General features: G+C 42.7%; 1 protein-coding gene across 9 annotated transcripts in view; it reads right to left on the bottom strand.

The window, feature by feature from the left end:
- The window catches only part of CFLAR (CASP8 and FADD like apoptosis regulator), a 58,188-nt gene that overhangs the window by 11,957 nt on the left and 21,509 nt on the right, over nucleotides 1-24,722 (bottom strand). For 6 of the 9 annotated variants that reach the window (XM_061381543.1, XM_061381509.1, XM_061381503.1 and 3 more), the window contains 6 exons: nucleotides 23,783-23,888; nucleotides 22,097-22,232; nucleotides 21,000-21,085; nucleotides 17,001-17,058; nucleotides 10,864-10,913; nucleotides 10,097-10,178 (listed from right to left, as the gene is read on the bottom strand). In XM_061381543.1, the coding sequence (XP_061237527.1) occupies nucleotides 10,097-10,178; nucleotides 10,864-10,913; nucleotides 17,001-17,058; nucleotides 21,000-21,085; nucleotides 22,097-22,232; nucleotides 23,783-23,881 (511 nt within the window). In that variant the 5' untranslated portion in view covers nucleotides 23,882-23,888. Of the gene's footprint in view, nucleotides 1-10,096; nucleotides 10,179-10,863; nucleotides 10,914-17,000; nucleotides 17,059-17,784; nucleotides 17,891-20,999; nucleotides 21,086-22,096; nucleotides 22,233-23,782; nucleotides 23,889-24,722 lie in introns of those variants that run through there. The other 3 variants (XM_061381547.1, XM_061381555.1, XM_061381534.1) reach the window with 3 other exon arrangements.

The raw sequence follows: 24,722 nt of genomic DNA, 5'->3' as shown, positions 1-24,722 counted from the left end.
CAAGGAACAAGTGTCTTTTAATTTCATGGCTGCAGTCACCATCTGCAGTGATGCTGGAGCCCAAGAAAATAAAGTCTGTCACTGTCTCCACTGTTTCCCCATCTATTTGCCATGAAGTGATGGGACCAGATACCATGATCTTAGTTTTCTGAATGTTGAGTTTTAAGTCAGCTTTTTCACTCTCCTCTTTCATTTTCATCAAGAGGCTCTTTAGTTCCCCTTTAGTATCTGCCATAAGGGTGGTGTCATCTGCATATCTGAGGTTATTGATATTTTTCCTGGCAATCTTGATTCCAGTTTGTGCTTCATCCAGCCTGGCATTTCTCATGATGTACTCTGCATATAAGTTAAATAAGCAGGGTGACAATATACAGCCTTGAGGTATACCTTTCCCAATTTGGAACCAGTCTGTTGTTCTATGTCCAGTTCTAACTGTTGCTTCCTGACCTGCATACAGATTTCTCAGGAGGCAGGTCAGGTGGTCTGCTATTCCCATCTCTTTAAGAATTTTCCACAGTTTGTTGTGATCCACACAGTCAAAAGTTTTGGCATAGTCAATAAAGCAGAAATAGATATTTTTCTAGAATTCTCTTGCTTTTTCTATAATTGCCAAAGGATGTTGGCAATTTGACCTCTGGTTTCTCTGCCTTTTCTAAATCCAGCTTGAACATCTGGAAATTCTTGGTTCACATACTGTTGAAGCCTGGCTTGGAGAATTTTGAGCATTACTTTGCTAGCATGTGAGATGAGTGCAATTGTGTGGTAGTTTGAACGTTGCTTGGCATTTCCTTTCTTTGGGATTGGAATGAATATTGACCTTTTCCAGTCCTGTGGCCACTGCTGAGTTTTCCAAATTTGCTGGTATATTTGAGTGCAGCACTTTCACAGCATCATCTTTCAGGATTTGAAATAGCTCAACTGGAATTCCATCACCTCCACTAGCTTTGTTCATAGTGATGTTTCCTAAGGCCACTTGACTTCACATTCCAGGATATCTGGCTCTAGGTGAGTGATCACACCATTGTGATTATCTGGGTCATGAAGATCTTTTTTGTATAGTTATTCTATGTATTCTTGCCATCTCTTCTTAATATCTTCTGCTTCTGTTAGGTCCATACCATTTCTGTCCTTTTATTGTGCCCATCTTTGCATGAAATGTTCCCTTGGTATCTCTAATTTTCTTGAAGAGACTCTAGTCTTTCCCATTCTATTGTTTTCCTCTATTTCTTTGCAGTGATCACTGAGGAAGGTTTTCCTATCTCTCCTTGCTATTCGTTGGAGCTCTGCATTCAAATGGATGTATCTTTCCTTTTCTTCTTTGCCTTTGGCGTTTCTTCTTTTCTCAGCTATTTGTAAGGTCTCCTCAGACAATCTTTTGCCTTTTTGCATTTCTTTTTCTTTGGGATGGTCTTGATTCCTGTCTCCTGTACAATGTCATGAACCTCTGTCCATAGTTCTTCAGGCACTCTATCAGATCTAACCCCTTGAATCTATTTGTCATTTCCACTGTATAATCATAAGGGGTTTGATTTAGGTCATACCTGAATGGTCTAGTGGTTTTCCCTACTTTCTTCAACTTAAGTCTGAATTTGGCAATAAGGAGTTCATGACCTGAGCCACAGTCAGCTCCCAGTCTTGTTTTTGTTGACTGTATAAAGCTTCTCCATCTTTGGCTGCAAAGAATATAACCAATCTGATTTCGGTGTTGACCATCTGGTGATGTCCATGTGTAGAGTCTTCTCTTGTGTTGTTGGAAGAGGGTGTTTGCTATGACCAGTGGGTTTTCTTGGCAAAACTCTGTTGGCCTTTGTCCTACTTCATTTGGGCCAGGTGTGGGCACCAAGGTGGCACAGAGCGGGTGGCATGGAGGTGCTGGGTTCAGCAGGAGCAGGCCAGGGACAAACCCCTGATGCTCCCTGGTGGTACAGTGGTTAGGATTCACTGCAGCCTAGGTTTGATTCCCGGTCAAGGAAGCCTTTCTTCTTCTCCCCCTGCCACCTACTGATCTCCCTGGCACAACCCTACCACCCTTTTAGCTCACGCTTGCTCCGCCAGCCTCAGCTCTGTGACAGCAGCCCCCTGGGGCCCTGCAGCTCTAGCCCAAGCATGATCAGGCCACCTCCACTGTCCCCAGGACACGCCTTTTGGCCACAGTGGCAACCTTGCCCACTCCAAGCTGTCTACCACCAGCTTCTTCCGTCTTGGATGCCCTCACCACTGCTTGGCCTCTCAGCAGCACTGCTTCCACCATGACCCACCTGGGGCCTCCCAGTGCCTGCCCTCCTCCCTGCTGAGGGGCTGTGGCTGGTGCCCCTCGTGGCTGCAGTGATGCTCCTGGGCTTGTGCTAGGGCTCCTGCTGTTGGTGGTGGTAAGGAGGTGGGGTTGGATAGGGTGGGGTTAGGTGTGGGCTGGGGTGGTCGCCGTGGGTGTGAGCAGCTGCACGATGGTGGCCACAGCAGGAGGTGCAGGAGGGGTATCTACATCTACGAGTGGGGCCAGTGGCCATGAGCACACCTTCCTTACCACGTGCCTCATGCCAGCAACTGCTATGGGAGGCTTAGACATTGTGCCAGGTCCTGGGCTGGCTGTGACTCTCGTGCACTGGTGGTGGCTCCAAGAGGGTCCTGGTCTTAAGTGGGCTCTGGGAGGCAGACCAAGGCACCCAGGAGGCATAGGAGTGAAGATGAATGTGGACCTGTGCTGGTAGTTACACCACAGCGCAGTGGAAGTGAGAGAGCACGCAGATACCAGTGGGGCCAGCAGGGAAAACCTTGCCAACCAGATGGGAGGCTGTAGGTATGCTCTAGGCAGAGATGCCTGCCAGGGTGGACTACCCAACCAACACGGTATTCCACCTGCCTGACCACGGCTCTCAGTCCTACGACAGTGATGCAAGATTTACCCAGAAGACCTCCCTCCCCAACTCCTAACCAAAGGTGGGCACGTGGGCACACACACACACACACACAGCTCCCTGTTCTACACACACCTCACCTAGTTATGACATCCAACAGTTTCCCATTCCCTCCAAACTATCTATCCAGGATACACTCCATCCCCTCTCCCCAACCTGTCATCAACTTCCCTTAGGAATTCTCCCCAGGGGTAATCGCACACCACAGTCTCCTTTTAGCCCAATCTTGGGCTCCTCTATCACCAAAGGGTTTCACGTCTGTTTACAGACTGTTTTCTTCGGAGGTGAAGTGGACGGCCAGTGAAGTGCACCAACATGGGGTAACGGCGGAATCCCCTGCGGAAAAGGAGCCCCCATGGGCCAAAGGGTGCTTGCCATTGCCGCAGGAGGTTTCCTCGACAGCTCTGCCGGGGCCTTGGGCATCAGTGTGGATCGTGGACAGTGTGGGACGAAGGTGCTTGCGGCCGTGGTTGGTGGCCACCCCACGTGTGTCAGGGCATGGAGCAGAATGATCACATAGGAGAGGGGGTGGCAGTGAGCCGGGTGCTGGGAGGCTGGACTCAGAGTGCTCGGATGTGTATAAATGTGCATAAAACAATGACTGACATGTCACATAGAGCAGCAGGAGTTTAGGTAAAATAAGAGATCAGAGTAGGGAAAGTCAGTGTGGTCCAAGACACCTGAAGAGGAAATTATGGGAAAGATGTAATTCAGCTGTGGTTCCCCCCAAAAAAACAGCAGGGCAAAGGACAGGCCTCCAAGTGGAAGGAAAATGGTGAATAAAGACAGAAGAGTGAGAAAGGAAGTGGGGAGTGAAGGGGGGTAGGGCTTGCATAAACCTGACTTTCCATTTGTTCAGATACACCGATCAGGGGTTTTACTGGACAATCCATTTACTGGACACACAAAATTATAAGCTACTTTACAAACGTTTTTTTTAAGCTACAAATGATGACTAGTAATTCCTTCAGGATTAGCTTTTCTTAGGAGAAAACAATATTAATAATAAACATGTCAAGTGCATGTCAAGAGAGGCTTCTGTGGTTCCTTAGGCAGCCTTAAAGTCCTCTGCTTTTCCACATACCCACCACACCTTTTCCACGATCCCAAAACTCCAGAAGCTCTGAAGAACTTAAGTTCTTTTCCCTAACTTGTTTTGTAACAAAATCTTTCCTGAACTAATGAAAAGCTATTTATAGCCTTTATTCCACTTAGCGCAAATATTCATTTCTTTTGCTGTAGAAATAATCACAGATTATGGGGCACTACCCTAGACCCCACTGGAATGTTCTATAAATTGCAGTATATGTACCATATCATCATTCTGAACTTTTAAATTTTGAAATACAAGGGTCTCCAATAAGGGCTTGTGGACCTAAAATTCTTCTTTATATCCTAGATTTGTGCTGTCTGTGAAAAAAGGGTTTGCTTTGTAGCACTGATTTAAAGGGCTTCCCAGGTAACTCAGTGGTAAGGAACCTGCCTACCAATTCAGGAGACGCAGGTTCGATCTCTGGGTCTGGAAGATCCCTTGGAGAAGGGAATGGCAACCCACTCCAGAATTCTTGCCTGGAGAATTCATGGACAAAGAAGCCTGGAGGGCTGCAGATCAGGGGTTCGCAAAGAGTCGGACATGGCTGAGGGCACACATGCACGCACACACACATTGATTTAAAGGGAAATTTCATTAGTGATTCTAGGTTTCCAACTGAATGGTTGCTTAAGTCTCAGAGGATAAGAATGCTCAGAAAGGGCTTCCCTGGTGGCTCAGTAGTAAAGAACCTGCCTGCCAATGCAGGAGACACAGGATCGATCCCTGATCTGGAAAGATCCCACGTGCCGCAGAGCAAGTAAGCCCATGTGCTACAACTATTAAGCCTGTGCTCTAGACCTAGGAGCTGCAACTACTGAAGCCCACATGCCCTAGAGCCCATGCTCCTCACGAAGAGAAGCCACTGCCATGAGAAGGCCATGCACTGCAACTAGAGTGTAGCCTCTGCTCACTGCAACTAGAGAAAAGCCTGCCCAGGAACAAAGACCCAGCACAGCCACACTAAAAAAGAATGCCCAGGAAAAAAAAGCATACACCACAGACTTCCTGGTTCCATACACTCTCCCCCTGCCCAATTCCCAGGGAAGGATCTTTAATAGTCTGCTAATGCCATGGGAGTTAAGAGGGCGAGGCTTCTCTTCCTTGGCATTCAAGCTGGCAGGCAACAGTGGCTGCTCTAAGGGAATGTAGCCTCCATCACCATCTCAGGTGTCAGACTTCCACATGTTTTCAAAGCTCAGCAGCAGAGGCCACCATGGCTGCTCCGATTCCCCTTGCTGAGATTTGTTTATATCTATCAGTACAGGAAAATGCTGCTGATTTGGGTTGTCACCCATTCCATTAAGTGAAATCGAGGAAAGGGGCTGCATAACCCCAAGGAGCAGCCAAGCTCCAGTCAACACCCTTGCGAAGCTCTCTCTGTGATCAACTTTCGGCTTTCAGAACCACTGCTGCTCTGTTAGAAGAGAAAGTTTACTTGCGCAAATTTCCCAGAAAAATGTGCAGCATCTGTTAGAGAAATCTACATCTTAGCCTAGTTAAAAGAGCACACAAAAATCTTCAAGCTTTTCAGAAACAGTGAGGGAGAAAAGATGAATAAATACATCCTCTTAAAATCTGCAAACACCATCTTTCATTCAGCCTAAAAACCCCAGCCAGAGCCCAAGGTCAAGGTCCAGAGTCCACGTGTCTGTGATTTGGGGCTTTCACTTCTCCCCTCCTTAACAAGATGCTCTGTCAGGGCACCTTGAAGCAGGAGCTCGTGTAAGTCCAGCTTTGCTAGGTCTCTGACACAGGTGACACAACCCTGAGGACACCAAGCACAAAGCCACTGAACGGAGATGATTAGCCCAAATCCTTAAGCCTCTACATCTGCTCCAAGAAGAGGCTACTGACTTCTCTAAAGATTCTTCTCAAGGATGAGCCACTTAAAAACAAAAAAAAAGTTAAAAAAATTTTTAAAAAGAATGAGCCGCCAAATGATAACCTTATCTTTGTTCACAATATGGCTCTGAGGCCAGTCTCTACCTGTGGCCTCTATACCTGCTTCACATAGGGCCAAGCGTGGTGATTTGCACATAGTAGGTGCTCAATAAACGCTTATGGAATAAAGGAAGAATAAATCTATAAAGCTTTGGGGAAATCACATACTCTGGATAGAAGTCTCACTTTTTTGTGAGGACAGGAACAGATAGGTGTAAGGGAGTCTGCTAAATTCTACAGGTACAAAGGAATGGTTTTAGAAACATACCACGACCAATAGAGCTTATTCCTTCGTTCACTCACCCAACAAATATTTACTGAACTCTAATGTGCCACCCAGTTTCAGGTTCTGAAGACACACAGCAGAAGCTTACCACCCTCATGGCACTTACAGCAGAGTAGCTAAAAACAGAGGCTTTGCAGTCAAGCTTTCAAATCCCAGCTCTATTACTTAATGAGAAAAGCTAGAAAGGGAGTTTATTGTGCTCTGGTTGCTCATCTTGAAAATGGGGATAGGAGTGATACTGTGCAGGGCCCTGTGGGGCCCTGCATTTCTTTGATTACAGAAAACAGCCTTCACCCAGTTTCCATGACCCTCCCTGAGTTCCAATGGGCAGATTCAAGCAGCTGTTAATCAGGAAAGGAAGGAATGGAGGGAATGTGAGACCAGGGAGAAACAAAGTCAAGAACAGTGTTGGGGCAAAGTCCTGTGTACCCATCAACAGACAATATCTTTGAGCTATTTTGCAGATACTGATACAGGCCTCTGGATCCCAGTTCTCTGGTCCCTCACTGATCTGGGGTCAGGCTCCATGTGCTAAGCTCAAAGCCACGGCAAGTTCTAGCCCAGCAATTTACAACTAAAATTAAACAAACAAAATGGACAAGTAACATTAACTAATGTCCACAAAATGGATATTTTAATGCCTGCTAAATGTATGTGTGTGTGTGTTTAAGGCACTGCCCTAAGTTCTTTACAAGTACGACTCACTCACTCTTCCTAATCTCCCTATGAGGTGTGTCCTGTTATGAACTCAGTTTACAGAAGGAAAATGGAGCTACAGAGAGGCTAGAAAAAGTGCCCCAGGTAACAAACTAGGACACGGCAAAGCCATGATTCCCACCTACATGGTGGTATCCCAGGGCTCAACTCTGATCACATCTCTATAACACAGAAAAATACAAATACACACTCAGTCCCGGCCCACAAGAGGTTCATAACTCAACAAGGGAGGTAGACACTGGAATTTAGCCATGAAAATCACAAGTCATGGCTTTATCTTTGTGATTCTCCTCATACAACAGCTATACATTCTGCACCAAGTCCAGTTGGGAACTTCTTGCTAATGAATGAAACAAAACTGGTTACAACCAAAATGGGAGGACGATCACACAATCTCTTTCTGAGAAAGCATTTCCTTATTCTTAAGTGAATACTAAGGGAATACCAGACCACCTGATCTGCCTCTTGAGAAATCTGTATGCAGGTCAGGAAGCAACAGTTAGAACTGGACATGGAACAACAGACTGGTTCCAAATAGGAAAAGGAGTACGTCAAGGCTGTATACTGTCACCCTGTTTATTTAACTTCTATGCAGAGTACATCATGAGAAACGCTGGACTGGAGGAAACACAAGCTGGCATCAAGATTGCCGGGAGAAATATCAACAACCTCAGATATGCAGATGACACCACCCTTATGGCAGAAAGTGAAGAGGAACTCAAAAGCCTCTTGATGAAAGTGAAAGTGGAGAGTGAAAAAGTTGGCTTAAAGCTCAACATTCAGAAAACGAAGATCATAGCATCTGGTCCCATCACTTCATGGCAAATAGATGGGGAAACAGTGGAAACAGTGTCAGACTTTATTTTTTGGGGCTCCAAAATCACTGCAGATGGTGACTGCAACCATGAAATTAAAAGACGCTTACTCCTTGGAAGGAAAGTTATGACCAACCTAGATAGCATATTCAAAAGCAGAGACATTACTTTGCCAACAAAGGTCCGTCTAGTCAAGGCTATGGTTTTTCCTGTGGTCATGTATGAATGGGAGAGTTGGACTGTGAAGAAGGCTGAGCGCCTTAGAATTGATGCTTTTGAACTGTGGTGTTGGAGAAGGCTCTTGAGAGTCCCTTGGACTGCAAGGAGATCCAACCAGTCCATTCTGAAGGAGATCAGCCATGGGATTTCTTTGGAAGGAATGATGCTGAAGCTGAAACTCCAGTAGTTTGGCCACCTCATGCGAAGAGCTGATTCATTGGAAAGACCCTGATGCTGGGAGGGATTGGGGGCAGGAGGAGAAGGGGGTGACAGAGGATGAGATGGCTGGATGGCATCACTGACTGGATGGACGTGAGTCTGAGTGAACTCTGGGAGTTGGTGATGGACAGGGAGGCCTGGCGTGCTGCGATTCATGGGGTCGCAAAGAGTCAGACACGACTGAGCAACTGAACTGAACTGAACTGAAGGGCTAAAACTGGAGAAGGCAATGGCAACCCACTCCAGTACTCTTGCCTGGAAAATCCCATGGACAGAGGGGCCTGGTGGGCTGCAGTCCATGGGGTCGCTAGGAGTCGGACATGACTGAGCGACTTCACTTTATTTTTTCACTTTTGTGCATTGGAGAAGGAAATGGCACCCCACTCCAGTGTTCTTGCCTGGAGAATCCCAGGGACGGGGGAGCCTGGTGGGCTGCTGTCTATGGGGTCGCACAGAGTCGGACACGACTGAAGCGACTTAGCAGCAGCAGCAAGGGCTAAAACAGAAAGAACAAATCTTGTACATCAAATACACCTCAATTTAAGAAAAATAAAATAAATAAGTACAGGACCCATCTATAGCTCAAGAGACAGCATTTCTCACATCTAACTAAATACAGGACAGGAGAAAGTAAGATCATATCTGAAATCCCAGGAAATTCAGTGTAATAGTTGCTAATTGGACCTTTCTTGGATTCTCTTCCCATAAAACTCACCATGGTAATATTTAAATATATACGTATTTATTTTTACTTATTTGGCCACACCATGTCTTAGTGGTGGCACACAGGATCTTTGATCTTCGGGGGGCATGCAGGATCTTTAGTTACGGCAAGTGGACCTGGTTTCCCAATCAGGGATCGAACCCAGGCCCCCTGATCTGGGAGCAGAGTCATAGCCACTGGACCACCAGGCAAGTTCCACCATGGTAACATTTTAAGTGAGCCTAAAAAAACACAGTTCTGACTCATTCCAAGAGAATGTTGAGAAGCTGGAAAACTGGAAATAAAACGATCAATCCTTTCAAGAAAGAGATAAAAAATGGAACCAAATTTTATTGCACTTATATAAGCTCTTCTCATTATTTTTTGATGCATCACCAGTGATTGATTCAGTTCGAGTCAGACATCCAACAGCTAAGCAAAAAAAATCCATTCAGATCCAAACAAGGATAAACAGGCAGTATAGACTCAGGCCAATAACCAAAGTTCAGGATGGTAGACACAGTGCCTCTAAATGAGCACAAATTTATCCTATTTTTAATATTCCCCAGAAAAGCTTTAAAGACCTATCTAGGTGAAATGATGGGGCATCTGATAATACTGAAGCCCAGAAAAACCTTCCATTTTTAACCCCTCCTTGGATTTCAGGACTCCTTCCTGCCGCAGCATCTAGCATGAAAAGAAAAGACCTCCCCAACTTTCACAAAATTTGCCTTTGTGCCAGAGACAGCACTATGGGTTCCTCCAACTCCCTTTCATTTTCCTCCTGACACACAGCTAGACTCAGTTCCTTGTCTACTGTGGTTGGATGGGGCCATGAGTTCTAACCAAAGGATTGTGGGTAGAAATGATACATATCACTTTCAAGCCTGTCCCTAAGGTCCTTCTGAGCTTCTCCATTCACTTCCGTCATCCACCAGCCATATATAGAGGTTCCAAAGACAACTCCAAGCCCTCAGACAATGACACCACTGATGTACACCTGCAACGAAGCTCCCCAGCCCCATCCCCACCAGACATGAGTAAGAAACTACCCTTCCTGTGTGAAACCACATTTTTGGGCAGTGGTTTGTTAAACAGCAGCTAGTGTTGATGCCTCTGATGAATACTGCTTGTGTGTGCCTCAATCTCACTATGGAGCATCAATTCATCTGAAGCCTTCACACCTACCTGTGTCATTGCCAATGCAGTCAATTATCAGGCAGATTCCCAGGGGCTTGCTCTGCATCTTATATCTCTCTTCTACTATGTGCTGGAAAGGAAAGCAGGGATTGTCAAAGAAGCTAAACATTGTTCTCTTACCTCAAGGTCCTCCCCCCATACTATCTTTTCTTTTGGATTTCCTTAAATTTCCTTTTGGCAGATGAGTTACTCAATAGGCACAGGCTGAAGTCACCATGACTGACATTTCCCTTCAACATCAACCAGTTATTTTAGTTTCTAATTAACTTTAATGAAACCTGCAGTCCCTTTACGCATTAGCTTTGTGAGATAAAGATAACATAAAACACAGAGAAAAGATTGGTCATAAGTTTCCACAGCAACCTGCGTTTATACAAGTGATATTTTTCCAAACCAACACAAAAGGAGGCCTTTTATTGCCTTCTGTTATGGAGAAGACGTACCAGCATAGAAAAAGTCATAACAAGTCAAGGTTTGGAGTCATTGCTTACTTATTTACTCAGCAATCACTCAGCTGAGAAGAGAAATGCCACTTGGAATTTTCCTGTATTCCAAAGTTCACTAATGCAATCCACTTCAACATCTTTTTCTTTGCTACATCCAAGGTTCCCCTTTAGAACAGAAGCGCTCTCAGAATAGCATCCTCAGCATCCTACTGTCACAAAGAATTCTTAATAGACAGATATTTGTAAAGCCATCAGTGTTCTCCACAGATACTGTGCTTACACTACCAAGTCAGATTATTTATTCTGTACCTGAGGCAAAAATGCTCCTGATTCCTGAATGGGTCTCTTCACTGGTTCTCCTGGGGGTGAGAGAGAAATCATTTACAAAACTGAAGGAGAACTAAGGCTGTTCCTAGTCCCTGCTAGCTTTTATGTCACACCTGTTCTCTTTCCCGATTTTCTTCCCCACTACTATCTCTTCTTTCCCCAGCTATACTCAGCCCCAAGCTTCTAACCTCACACTGAAACACTTAACTAACTGAGAACAAAACACAAGTCCCCATGCCAAACGGGTTGTGTAGAAAAACCACCTAAATAGAAGTAAAGAAGGTTCTCCCTTGCCCTCTTCCAGGTAAGAACCCAGTGACGGGGAGTTTTTAACCTGATAGGGAGAATCTGATAAACTTACTTCCCAATTAATATATCAATAACTTTACTGCATGTGCTGAAATTGCACACAATGCCTCAAGGGAGCAGCCTTAGAGACTCAGAGAAGGAAAAGCTTTTGTGAGTTTACCACTTAATGGAAGAGATGGCCACGTTTTCTTAATCCAGTGTCAATGGAAGATTGTAAAATAAAATGTCAACGGCAAGATATCAGACAGTGGGCTTAGCAAATGTAGATGAGCTTAAAGCAAAGTAGATAAAAAATGACTTTACTAGTCCCAGGGAAGTGGAGAAGCCACCCATTTTAAAGCCATGAAGGGCTGGCTGAAACCCTAGCACCATCACTAGTAAGCTCTGTGATCTGGGGCAAGTTTCTTCCTGAAGTCTTGGGGTTTCTTGGGGTTTTGTTTTGTCTTGTTTTGTTCATCTCTGAGATAAGCACCTAATTTATAAGATTGCTGCACAAATGAGTAATAATATCTAAAGACAGGCAAAGAAAATGCCAGTGTTGGTCAAGTTTGGGAAATGAGCACTTTCAAATGGTAATGCTGTATAAGCTGAAACAGACTTTTTAAGGGACAATTAGCAATACCCTTTAAACTAATGTTCTGCTTCTAGAAGTTTATCATAAGAAATAACAGAAAAAGTGTGCAAAAATGTCATGGAGAGGTACTGAAGGACTGTTTGTAACGGCCCTAAGCTAGAAAGAGCCTGAAAGTCTACTAACAAGAAACTGGTTAAATAAATAATGGTACATAGAATACTATGCAATGTTAAAATAGATAACAGAGATTTTATGTTCTTGACATGAAAAGATATGCAGGATATATTAAGTGAAAAACAGATTACTGAATAATATGTTTAATATTGAGCCAATGTACTTAAAATCATGTATGTGTGTGTGTATATTCCATATACTTACTAGAGGTACATAGATCAAACATTAATAGTGGTTATGTCTGATACTCAGAATTAAGAGGAAATTTTCACTTTTTTATATTTTAATAATCATGGCTTAACAGAATTAAAAGAAAACACACAAAATAATCTATGTAATATGTCCATCTTAGTTCAGGGTACTTCAGGTCAGTTCAGTTCAGTCGCTCAGTCGTGTCCGACTCTTTGCGACCCCACGAACCACAGCACGCCAGGCCTCCCCGTCCATGACCAACTACAAGAGTTTACCCAAACTCATGTCCATTGAGTCGGTGATGCCATCCAGCCATCTCATCCTCTGTTGTCCCCTTCTCCTCCTGCCCCCAATCCCTCCCAGCATCAGGGTCTTTTCCAATGAGTCAACTCTTCACATGAGGCGGCCAAAGTATTGGAGTTTCAACTTCAGCATCAGTCTTTCCAATGAACACCCAGGACTGATCTCCTTTAGGAAGGACTGGTTGGATCTCCTTGCAGTCCAAGGGACTCTCAAGAGTCTTCTCCAACACCACAGCTCAAAAGCATCAATTCTTCAGTGCTCAGCTTTCTTCAACAGTCCAACTCTCACATCCATAAATGACCATTGGAAAAACCACAGCCTTGACTAGACAGACCTTTGTTGGCAAAGTAATGTCTCTGCTTTTGAATATGCTATCTAGGTTGGTCATAACTTTCCTTCCAAGGAGTAAGCGTCTTTTAATTTCATGGCTGCAGTCACCATCTGCAGTCATTTTGGAGTCCAAAAAAATAAAGTCTGACACTGTTTTCACTGTTTCCCCATCTATTTCCCATGAAGTGATGGGACTAGATGCCACGATCTTAGTTTTCTGAATGTTGAGCTTTAAGCCAACTTTTTCACTCTCCTCTTTCACTTTCATCAAGAGGCTTTTGAGTTCCTCTTCACTTTCTGCCATAAGGGTGGTGGCATCTGCATATCTGAGGTGATTGATATTTCTCCTGGCAATCTTGATTCCAGCTTGTGTTTCCTCCAGTCCAGCGTTTCTCATGATGTACTCTGCATCTAAGTTAAGTAAGCAGGGAGACAATATACAGCCTTGACATACTCCTTTTCCTATTTGGAACCAGTCTGTTGTTCCATGTCCAGTTCTAACTATTGCTTTCTGACCTGCACATAGGTTTCTCAAGAGGCAGGTCAGGTGGTCTGGTATTCCCATCTCTTCCAGAATTTTCCAGTTTATTGTGATCCACACAGTCAAAGGCGTTGGCATAGTCAATAAAGCAGAAATAGATGTTTTTCTGGAACTCTCTTGCTTTTTCGATGATCCAGTAGATGTTGGCAATTTGATCTCTGGTTTCTCTGCCTTTTCTAAAACCAGCCTGAACATCTGGAAGTTCACGGTTCACATATTGCTGAAGCCTGGCTTGGAGAATTTTGAGCATTATTTTACTAGCGTGTGAGATGAGAGCAACTGTGCGGTAGTTTGAGCATTCTTTGGCATTGCCTTTTTTTAGGAAACTTCTCAGGGTATTTAGCACTTACTAAAAGTGTTAATAAATTGCAGTTATTGTAATCATCATCCAGTTGAAATCTATTTGGAAGTCCGAAATAATAGGAACACTTGGTTTGATTAAACTTCTATTAGATTGAGGGCAAGTTATCAGGATGCTTTTCTCTTTTACCAGCAAATGAACCATATCCAGGCAAGAGCAGGCAACCAGCTCTCCTAAGGATCTTCAGGGCTATTGAGAGCTTCATCTACCTCACCTGTATAATTACCATCAAGGATAAACCAGCCATCACAGAGCCCAGTGGAAAGAGCTCTGATTATTTTAAACTCCTATCCAAATCTACCAGTTCTCCCAATTTAAACAGCTAACTCTTACCACCTCACCGGTGTTTTAAGAAACATGCTGTCAGAAATTAACTCATTCTTCAACAGCTCTGGCTGGAGGGCCGACTTTTATGCATGGAATGATGGGCATGACCTGCTCCATCTGGCTGATGTGGGCAGAATGTTTGGAGGTGCACACAGACAGTATATGGGCTGAGTCAGGGGATGTTGGCAAGGGGCCTGCCACATAAAGGAAGCTTCCATCAGGCCACCACCCTGCTCGGTACACTCAGGATCGCCACTGCACATAGGACAAATTCCAAGCTCCTCAGGGAAGACTGAGCCCTCCTTACCTGTCTAAGCAGCCCCGCATCTTAAGTACAATTATATCCACTACAGTAAGACTCAGCCCTCTTTTCAAGGAGAACTCAAGACAAGCAAAAAGCACCCTTCTTGAAAATGATAGCATCAAGAGCTGATGTTTTAAGAGTGATGAGAGAGATCTTACATCCCTTAAATCTTTTGGTTGACTCAGTTCACTCACTCAGTCACGTTCGACTCTTTGTGACCCCATGGACTGAAGTACTCCAGGCTTCCCTGTCCATCACCAACACCCAGAGCTTGCTCAAACTCATGTCCATCAAGTCGGTAATCCCACCCAACCATCTTATCCTCTGTCATCCCCTTCTCCTCCTGACTTCAATCTTTCCCAGCATCAGGGTCTTTTCAAATGAGTCAGTTCTTCCCATCACGTGGCCAAAGTACTGGAGTTTCAGCTTCAGCGTCAGTCCTTCCTATGAATATTCAGGACTGATTTCCTTTAGAATGGACTGATTGGATCTCCTTGCAGTCCAAGGGACTCTCAAGAGTTTTCTCCAACAGCACAGTTCAAAAGCATCAATTCTTCAGCCCTCAGCTTTCTTTATGGTCCAACTCTTAACATCCATACACGACTACTAGAAAAACCATAGCTTTGACTAGATGGACCTTTGTCGGCAAAGTAATATCTCTGCTTTTTAATATGCTGTCTAGGTTGGTCAGAGCTTTTCTTCCAAGGAGCAAGCATCTTTTAATTTCATGGCTGTACTCACCATCAGCAGTGATTTTGGAGCCCAGGAAAATAGTCCGTCACTGTTTTCATTGTTTCCCATATATTTGCCACGAAGTGATAGGGCCAGATGACTAGGGTTTTTTTTTAATTCTTTTATTTGTAGAGGTGGAGAATGTCATCTTACAGAATCTACATTTATTAAATGCGCTATAAAACAAGAGCCTGCTGCTGCTGCATCAGTTCAGTCATGTCCGACTCTGTGCGACCCCGTAGACGGCAGCCCACCAGGCTCCCCTGTCCCTGGGATTCTCCAGGCAAGAACACTGGAGTGGGGTGCCATTTCCTTCTCCAATGCATGAAAGTGAAATAATAAAGTGAAGTTGCTCAGTCGTGTCTGACTCCTAGCGACCCCATGGACTGCAGCCCACCAGGCCCCTCCGTCCATGGGATTTTCCAGGCAAGAGTACTGGAGTGGGTTGCCATTGCCTTCTCCGAAAACAAGATCCTAGTAACCTTTTTTCTTTCTGCTCCTATGTAATTGGTTTAACATGGCTTATGACCATGGCTAGATTAATGTTTAACATGGCCTTGTTAGAGTTCTGTTTGAGGCATAAATGTCACATGCCTTAAAATATATAGCCAAAACAATGAAGTCAGAGGTATTTACATTCAAATAAGCTAATGTGATCATGGAAAAAGCAAGAGAGTTCCAGAAAAACATCTATTTTTGCTTTATTGACTACGCCAAAGCCTATGACTGTGTGGATCACAATGAACTGTGGAAAATTCTGAAAGAGATGGGAATACCAGACCACCTGATCTGCCTCTTGAGAAATCTGTATGCAGGTCAGGAAGCAACAGTTAGAACTGGACATGGAACAACAGACTGGTTCCAAATAGGAAAAGGAGTACGCCAAGACTGTATATTGTCACCCTGTTTATTTAACTTATATGCAGAGTACATCATGAGAAACGCTGGGCTGGAAGAAGCACAAGGTAGAATCAAGATTGCCGGGAGAAATATCAATAACCTCAGATATGCAGATGACACCACCCTTATGGCAGAAAGTGAAGAGGAACTCAAAAGCCTCTTGGTGGAAGTGAAAGAGGAGAGCGAAAAGTTGGCTTAAAGCTCAACATTCAGAAAACGAAGATCATGGCATCTGGTCCCATCACTTCATGGGAAATAGATGGGGAAACAGTGAAAACAGTGTCAGACTTTGTTTTTTTGGGCTCCAAAATCACTGCAGATGGTGACTGCAGCCATGAAATTAAAAGACGCTTACTCCTTGGAAGGAAAGTTATGACCAACCTAGATAGCATATTGAAAAGCAGAGACATTACTTTGCCAACAAAGGTCCGTCTAGTCAAGGCTGTGGTTTTTCCTGTGGTCATGTATGAATGGGAGAGTTGGACTGTGAAGAAGGCTGAGCGCCTTAGAATTGATGCTTTTGAACTGTGGTGTTGGAGAAGACACTTGAGAGTCCCTTGGACTGCGAGGAGATCCAACCAGTCCATTCTGAAGGAGATCAGCCCTGGGATTTCTTTGGAAGGAATGATGCTAAAGCTGAAACTCCAGTACTTTGGCCACCTCATGCCAAGAGTTGACTCCTTGGAAGACTCTGATGCTGGGAGGGATTGGGGGCAGGAGGAGAAGGGGATGACAGAGGATGAGATGGCTGGATGGCATCACTGACTCGATGGACGTGAGTCTGGGTGAACTCTGGGAGTTGGTGATGGACAGGGAGGCCTGGCGTGCTGCGATTCATGGGGTCGCAGAGAGTCGGACACGACTGAGGGACTGAACTGAACTGAACTGAACTGAAGCTAATTTGATGGATAACTAGAAATGCCAATGAATATATTTTAAGAGTTTAACTGTTCATTTTGAGACCTTAATTAAAATATGTAGATAAAGGAATGGCCAACTCTAAACATGCAACATTTTGTACTTGAATTATCAAGCATTTTTAAAAGTGAATATAAAGAAAAGCTGGTCTTACTTTGAATGTCAGGTGGTCCCATCATAAGCCTTTGTTCTTTACTCCTGCCATTCTGGAGCTTCAAACATAAAAAACAAGGTCACACTCCCCGTTCATTTTTCAGAGGCATATTATATTACACCTCTTTAAATATCTTGATAGGATTCTTAGGAATAAATTAAAGTATCACATTCACTGTTAAATTATCTAAAGAAAACTAGCAAGAGACATTAATTCCATAAAACTATAGTCTATGACCAAAGCAGCAATTCAAAGTGAAAATACAATAAATGTGTAAATATATTCAACTAGCATATTAGAATGTTTCAAAAACAGCTCAATAAAGTCAGACGTCATGGTACAGGAGAGTTGCCACAATAACTCAAAGTTAGAACAAGCTGTTGGAACTTGCAACGTTCAAAATTCTGTGTTAAAGATCACATCATTCAGCCTGATCTTTAACACAGAGGCAAGGTACAGGTATGATTAAGAGTGGGGGTAGAATTCTGCCACTTATTAGCTATGTAACTTTGAGCAAATTCTTTAACTATATGTCTGTTTCTTTATCTTCAAAATGAGGACAATAATAGTACCTACCTTATAAATATTTTTCAGGATTAAATGTATACAAGACACTCAGCACAGTGACTTTTAAGCATATGGAAGTGCTTAATAAATGTCCAGTTTTTATTTTTCTATAATGCCTAGCTATGCATAAGCCACATGTGGGTGTGGCTCTTGAACATTAGCCACCCTCTCTTAGGGCCAGAATGGGATGAATCAGAGAATGAAAGATTGAACAGACCCTTTCTCTTCCCAGATGACAGGTCCTGTGTAAGGCACACATAACACACACTGTCAACCATCTGATACGCTCAGCTTTCAAATGACAGCTCTCCTCTGAAGCTATCCTAGCCAAAAGAGAGAAGTACACTATTTGTTAAGCTGTGTCTATAGCTAAGTCTGTGCATCTAAATCAAAGAAAACACATAAATTGCTTTTATTAGTAATAACCAATGACTTAGCCAGAGGATAATGATGTTAGAATTTGAAACCCCACATGGGTGTGCATTCACTTTTACATACGATTAAAGAAATATAACATCAAATCAAAGCTAGATTTACTCTAGATAAATATAAAAAACATTACAGTACAGAGTTACAACTTTTTTTTTTGGCTGCACCGCGTGGCTTGCAAGATCTTAGCTCCCCAACATGGGCTCAAACCTGTGCCCTCTGCAGTGGAAGCACAGAGTCCTAACCACTAGACAGCCAGAAAAGTCCCACAATTTGTTAATTCATCTGTTGGTATCACGTATCCTACAATGCCACTGTAATTTTTTTAATAATAATGATAAAGAATGTATTTGAAAACCATTCAGCCAGCTTGAACTAACTGAAATGTATCAAACATTTCACTCAATAGTTGAGAACATTCTTTTTTTTTTACAAAGTGCATATAGCATTCACCAAAGTAGACTGTATAATGTGCCATAAGTTCTAAAGGACAGAAATCATTCAGAGCAATTATTTGACCAAAACAGAATTAAATTATAAATAGGGATGGTATGGGGAGGGAGGAGGGAGGAGGGTTCAGGATGGGGAACACATGTATACCTGTGGTGGATTCATTTTGATATTTGGCAAAACTAATACAATTATGTAAAGTTTAAAAATAAAATAAAATAAAAAATAAATAAATCAATCAATAATAACAAGGAAATGTTTATATCTCTGGAAATCAACTTTAACACTTCCAAAGGTATTTTGTCACATAAAGGGAAGTATTTGAACTCAGGGGCTAAATTTGGACAAAATTTATAAAGAGATGGGGCATTTAGAATAAAGAGATAGGACACTGAGGGTGGGATAAGCGGGTAAGACTTCTCTAAGGGCACTCAGGAATCTTTGGAACTTGGGATGGCAAATGCTACTGAAATTTTAAAAGCACCTTTGCAAACTTGTATGAGTTAACATCCAGGCTCCTAAATCTTGTGAGGAATTCACGGAATTCATATGCCATGGTGCCTGCTAACTAAATGAATGAATGACCAAGGCCACAGATTAATATAGCAAATTTAAGGCAAAATTTACAGAGCATGTGGGTTCCTAAAAAGCCACAAAGACAGTGAATCCAATTACTTGCATTAACAAAGTAGAAAGGCAATAATAAAAATACAGCAGACTTTTAACTAAGAATGACAGTATAATTTCTGTTAGATACGCCATAGCAAAGAAAGTTCAGAAAATCGGGATCTGAATCCTAAATCAGTCTTCTCTCATGATTTGGTATCACAGAGGTTCAGAAGGACGAAGAAAAGCATATTTAATTCTGGAAAAAATGCACCATGGTGTAGAAGAAGTATGGATGGGCCTAGGTCTGGCGGCAGGTACGGTGGGCAATCAATGTTCCTTAGGCCTGAGTGAAAGTTGCTCAGTCGTGTCTGACTCTTTGCAACCCCATGAACTATATAGTCCATGGAATTCTCCAGGCCAGAATACTGGAGTGGGTAGCCTTTCCCTTCTCCAGGGGGTCTTCCCAACCCGGGGATTGAACCCTGGTCTCTCGCATTACAGGCCGATTCTTTTATCAGTTCAACTTCAAAGGAGGCCCTTAGGTTACTTAGGCCTAAATGTCCTTATTTATTTAATGAGAGGGTTGGGCAGTTAATCCCTACCACCATCCATCTGAGTTCAGAAATTCTATTGCCTAATGCTGTCTTACAACTTATCTCCTCCACAAAACTATTTTTATTATAGGTATAGTCAATATTTTCATCACATACTTTTATGAAAGTACTTATGATTTAATCACAAATGATAAACTGTGGTCCTGACTACACATTCCATATATCCTTATATGTGCATGAGGATGAGATTACAATGAGATTAAATCCTCAGTATAAAAGATTAACCAAACAATTTTTCTGATGATGACCTTGCACCACTGACTAACACAATCACCAGAAGTGACTATCTGTTATTTACGGTCACAAATCAGTCACTCAGTGACAAAAACACTTTTACACTTTTGTTGAAATCACTAAAATAAGCTCAATGAAAAGCAAATGCACAAAGAGGTAAACACAAGGATATTTATTTTGAAGTATTGTCATATAACAAAAGATTAGAAAAAATCTACATCCATATTTATAAAACATATTGCGATACAGCTAGAAAGTATCACTTGGAAACTATGTCCAATCTCTAAAAACAATGATTAAATAGAGGCAGTCCCATATGATTCATACGAAAAAATTTCTAAGAATTCTCAGGTCAGGACAGTGGGCATAGCATGCTACCATTTGTACAGAAGAAAAAAAGTAAAAATTAATATGATATGTGCATAGACTACCTCCAAATGGTCAGAGAAGAAAATGGATAACAACAGCTGCCTCTGGGGAAAGGAACTGGGTAAGAGGAAACGGACTTTAAAAATCATTTTAGCACCTTTTGAGTTTTTTGTCCATGGGCATGTCCTACCTATTTTTATTTCAAAAGTTAAATTCTCTAGACTTCCTTGGTGGTCCAGTGGTTACGAATCTGTCTTGCAGTGCAGGGGACACAAGTTTGATCCCCAGTCAGGGAGCTAGATCTCACATGCCACAACAAAGAGTTCACATGCTACAACCAAGACCTGGTGCAGCCAAGTGAATAACAAATAAATATTAAAAAATAAAAATGTAAATTTTCAAAGGAACACACAAACAATGGAAAAAATGTTTGTGTATGGGGATACATAAACACACAGGGAAAAAAGACTAGAGGGGAACAACTGTTAACATGGAGGTGATTTATCTTCTTTCCTTTATATATAGTTCTCTGTATTTTCCAAGTTATCTCAATAAACACATTAGCTTTGAAATTATAAGAATTTATACATATTTTATAAACAAATGCGTATTTGTCACAATTTTTTTCAGATGTTAAATGAAATACATGCTAGGAGAATATGTACATTTTTGTCAAAGTTCTGAAACTGTTTCATGCCAGGATTCCACACATTTGCTCCAGACTCACCCTTAGGTTATATGAAGGATCTTTAACACTCAAGTTTGGCAGAGATGCCTGGCGAGCATTTACATAATTTGTTTCCGCTCCTTGAGCTGCAAGCAGAAGAGAGGCACTGAGTTAAGACTGACAAATTATCATCAAATGAATCTTCAACAATGGCTCAGTTCAGAGTCAGTCATGATCTTTCAAAATACCCAAAACTTTCCAGCCACTTACTGAACTCAAAATGTCAGATCAGATGACTCTTCTCCCAATGTCATTAAGAACAGACTAAAAGTGCTACTCCTATTCTTGATCTTGAATCATTCATGGGCATGGGGGAGGGCTGTGTGCAGATCACTGGGTATCAGTCATGCCCTCAGGCTCTATGGTGGTGGTAGACTGCTAGCAGAGCCCATACTGAGTGTGAGTCTAAAAGACAGGGGAATTGAGGGATGGGATGGGGAGGGAGGTGAGACAGAGGGTCAGGATGGGGGACACATACATCCATGGCTGATTCATGTGAATGTATGGCAAAAACCACCACAATATTGTCAAGTAATTAGCCCCCAATTTAAAAATAAAATAAAATAATAAATAAATAAAAGACATGGGAAGGGGTGCTGTGAGAGAGAAGGCCAATGTGTGCTGGTCCCCTTTATGGAAGGGGTTCAGCAGAAAAGATGCCCCTTTCCATGAGGAGGTTATATGCAAGGCAGTTACAGGACCCCAGGGACAGGATGTCTCCAGAGCTTGGATGGTGGTCAGGCAAGGCAGCAGGGCTTGGCATAGACTCAGAAGCCCTGAGTACACACAGTGCCACCAGCCAGTGCAGAAAGTTGGGGTGCAGACTCCTTCTTAAAGACCAGACTGTTAAGAACTGCTTGGTGGCATTTTGCAGAGGGCCAAGACTCTGTGGTCAGGGGTGCTTGCTGATGAAGTTAGCAGACAGATATAGGGTATAGAGGATATAAAGGATTCTGATTGCTAGCCTCAGGCTGGTGAGGGCCATGGACATTCGGGTTCTGTTCCATCCACCCACTGTACACATGAATCTCTACCAACCTAACCCACTACACATAGGTACTTCATTAGGCCACAGAGAGGGCCAAAATGCTGCTCACCTGACTGCTTGTATTTCTGTATTTTTGTCTTCAGGTCTATCCTGTTGATGTTCCTTAGGCTTTCTTCTAATAAATTCAGTTGATCTGGAGCAACCAGATTTAGCTTCTCCAATTCAACCACAAGATCCAAGAAACTCTAAGAGAACCATCAACAAAAAACAAATGTCAGTACGGCTGACCATCAGGCCTCATATGCAAACCTCAGGCTGCATAATTTATAACAATAAGAAAATGTGACCAGAGGAGTCCTCTGAGTGACCTTCAAGGATCCTAAACCAGAGTGCTTTGTTTTATTGTCTCTCCAAGACCATGAGCAAATTACAATCCTGGAATTTACCCAGAAAAGAGGTAAGTCTTTGAGGGGGCCAACCTGCACCTAGGTTGGGAATAGATGCATGAGTCATTTTTTGCATGAAGGATTAAGAAAGCAGGCCTGAAAATAAAATCCTCCTGTGTTAATTCTCTTCCCAAAAGTCAGGCTGGTGTCATACTGAAAAACTCTAAGGGATTTACTGAAAAAGGGAAGTGAGACGGTAGCTGGGGAAATGTTTTTACTAGAAAAATTCTAAATGATATAGCCCTGAAGTTCCTGAAATATTTTAATCAATGCTGGAAATTCCAGTTCATTCTGATACAGTGGACAGACATGAGGTGGTAAAATTACAAGGTGAGGGTATTTTGCTATTTGTTCAGCCTGGAACATAGGGATTGTGAAAGAACTACATTTCAGAAATAGGCATCACTTTTGGTTTTACTTTCTTTCTGTTTAACATTTGGTTACTAATGTGCTATCTTTATTTTTCAATTAATAATCATAATTAAATCTACATAAATGATTGAGAAACAAGTGGACTAGGGGACGCCAAAAAATGAGTTTTTTTTTTTTTTTATTTTACTTTCCATTTTGCATTTGATAATAGGGGCACACAGTTGCCCTATATTCCTAGATCTCAGAAATGAAACAACAATCATTAAGAAACATGAGGAGATTCTTAAGCAATGATTTACCAAAGTCCTCAGAAGCAGATCCTTGATACTAGAGACCCGAGCTTTTCCTGGCCTGTCCACAGGTTGGAAGTACATATCAGGCCAGCTGGGATCTACTTTTCCAGTGACCATAGCATCCCTGAGATTTCACCCCTAGCTCATTTTGAACTGCAAATCTATACTTCTGCCACTCTGTGGATTCATCAGTCTCAAGGACCTTCCCCTGCCCATCTCCCCCAAAGCCTGATGACTCCACACTGACCCTGAACTGGCTGAGGAGAGGGGAACAGCAGAGAGCAAGATGGCAACGGGCCAGCACTTCCCATCTGTTTCCGCTCAGTGTGAACAGATGGGACTTCCTAACCTTCCCAGATGATCTGCCAAACCAGGGAGAGAAGCTGAAGGATAAGCCAGGCCTATGATTTTATACAAATAAAGGATAAAATACAAGGAGGAAACACACACCCAGGGCCACACCAGCCAACATCACTCTATTGCCTCTCAATTCAGGAACCAATTTTCTTCCCATCAGTGTTACTATGAAAAAACCTTCATATTCTTCTCCCTTCCCACCTTCACCCTCAATTTGGGCCTCCTTGCTTAAGTGCCTGATTCCCTCTCTTCATACCATAGAGAACAACTCCCAACCTCTGATAAGACTCTTGGGAACATGAATCAAGAAAAAGAAAGAAAACTCACCTTATCCTTGGCTATCTTGCTTCGACCCGTATAATCTCTCATGAGGAACATTAATGAGGACACGTCAGATTTATCCAAATCCTCACCAATCTCCATCATCAGCACCCTGAAAACCAGACAAGGTTCTTTAGTAAATTCAGACACAAGTCCTAGTGAGAATACTAAGAGCGTAGGTCTCCTCTAGGCCAAAAACTGGTTAAAAGACTAATTCTTGCCCCTATTTTGAATGTGTCCCCCAGAAAACAGAAAGCATAGATCACCCCAGGAGATCTTAAGCAAATTCAAAAAGGAAACTTATCCCTTCTGAGTTTTCAGTAGAACATGGTACCTCTTTTTCCATCTGCTATGAAAAGAACAAGAGAATAAAAACTTCCCCAAAGAATCCCCTAGCTCTCCCAGAAGTTATAAGTGAAATAAATGAAGAACCTAAATGACTAAGATGAAAGACGTAAATAGAATTCAAAATGATCTCATCCCCTCAGTTTAACAAATTCCCAGGTGATGCTGAAGCTGCTAATACAGGGACAATACTTTGAATCACAAGATCATGAATCAAAGTAACGTGTAAGCTGTCCTGGCTTGCTCCAGAACTCAAAAGGTAAAAGGCATCTATATCCTGGAGACTGTGACTGTGTAGAAAGCCCCTCCTCACTTAGTCACCTCTGTTACAGCTGGAGTACCAGCAAGCTTTATCGGGGCTCCCAAGGACATCTCATGATTGTCATTAGTGCCTGGTCATTGTCATCACTGCTTAGAAGCCCATTTTCCCAATTAGACTCTCAGATTCTTGAGGATGGAAGATTCTTCATTTTGCTTTAGCGCTTACCAAAAACCTTGCATATGTCAACCCACAATAAAGCCCACTCAATAGATGAATAAATGAATCTAGCATTCCCTGGCCTCTCTACTCAAAGGTCCCCAAACTGCCTCCATTCACTAC

The sequence above is a fragment of the Bos javanicus genome, chromosome 2, assembly GCF_032452875.1.
Source record: "Bos javanicus breed banteng chromosome 2, ARS-OSU_banteng_1.0, whole genome shotgun sequence".
NCBI classification, from domain to species: Eukaryota; Metazoa; Chordata; class Mammalia; order Artiodactyla; family Bovidae; genus Bos; species Bos javanicus.
Note: the sequence above shows the minus strand (reverse complement) of the source record. Positions and strands in the feature narration are given on the sequence as shown.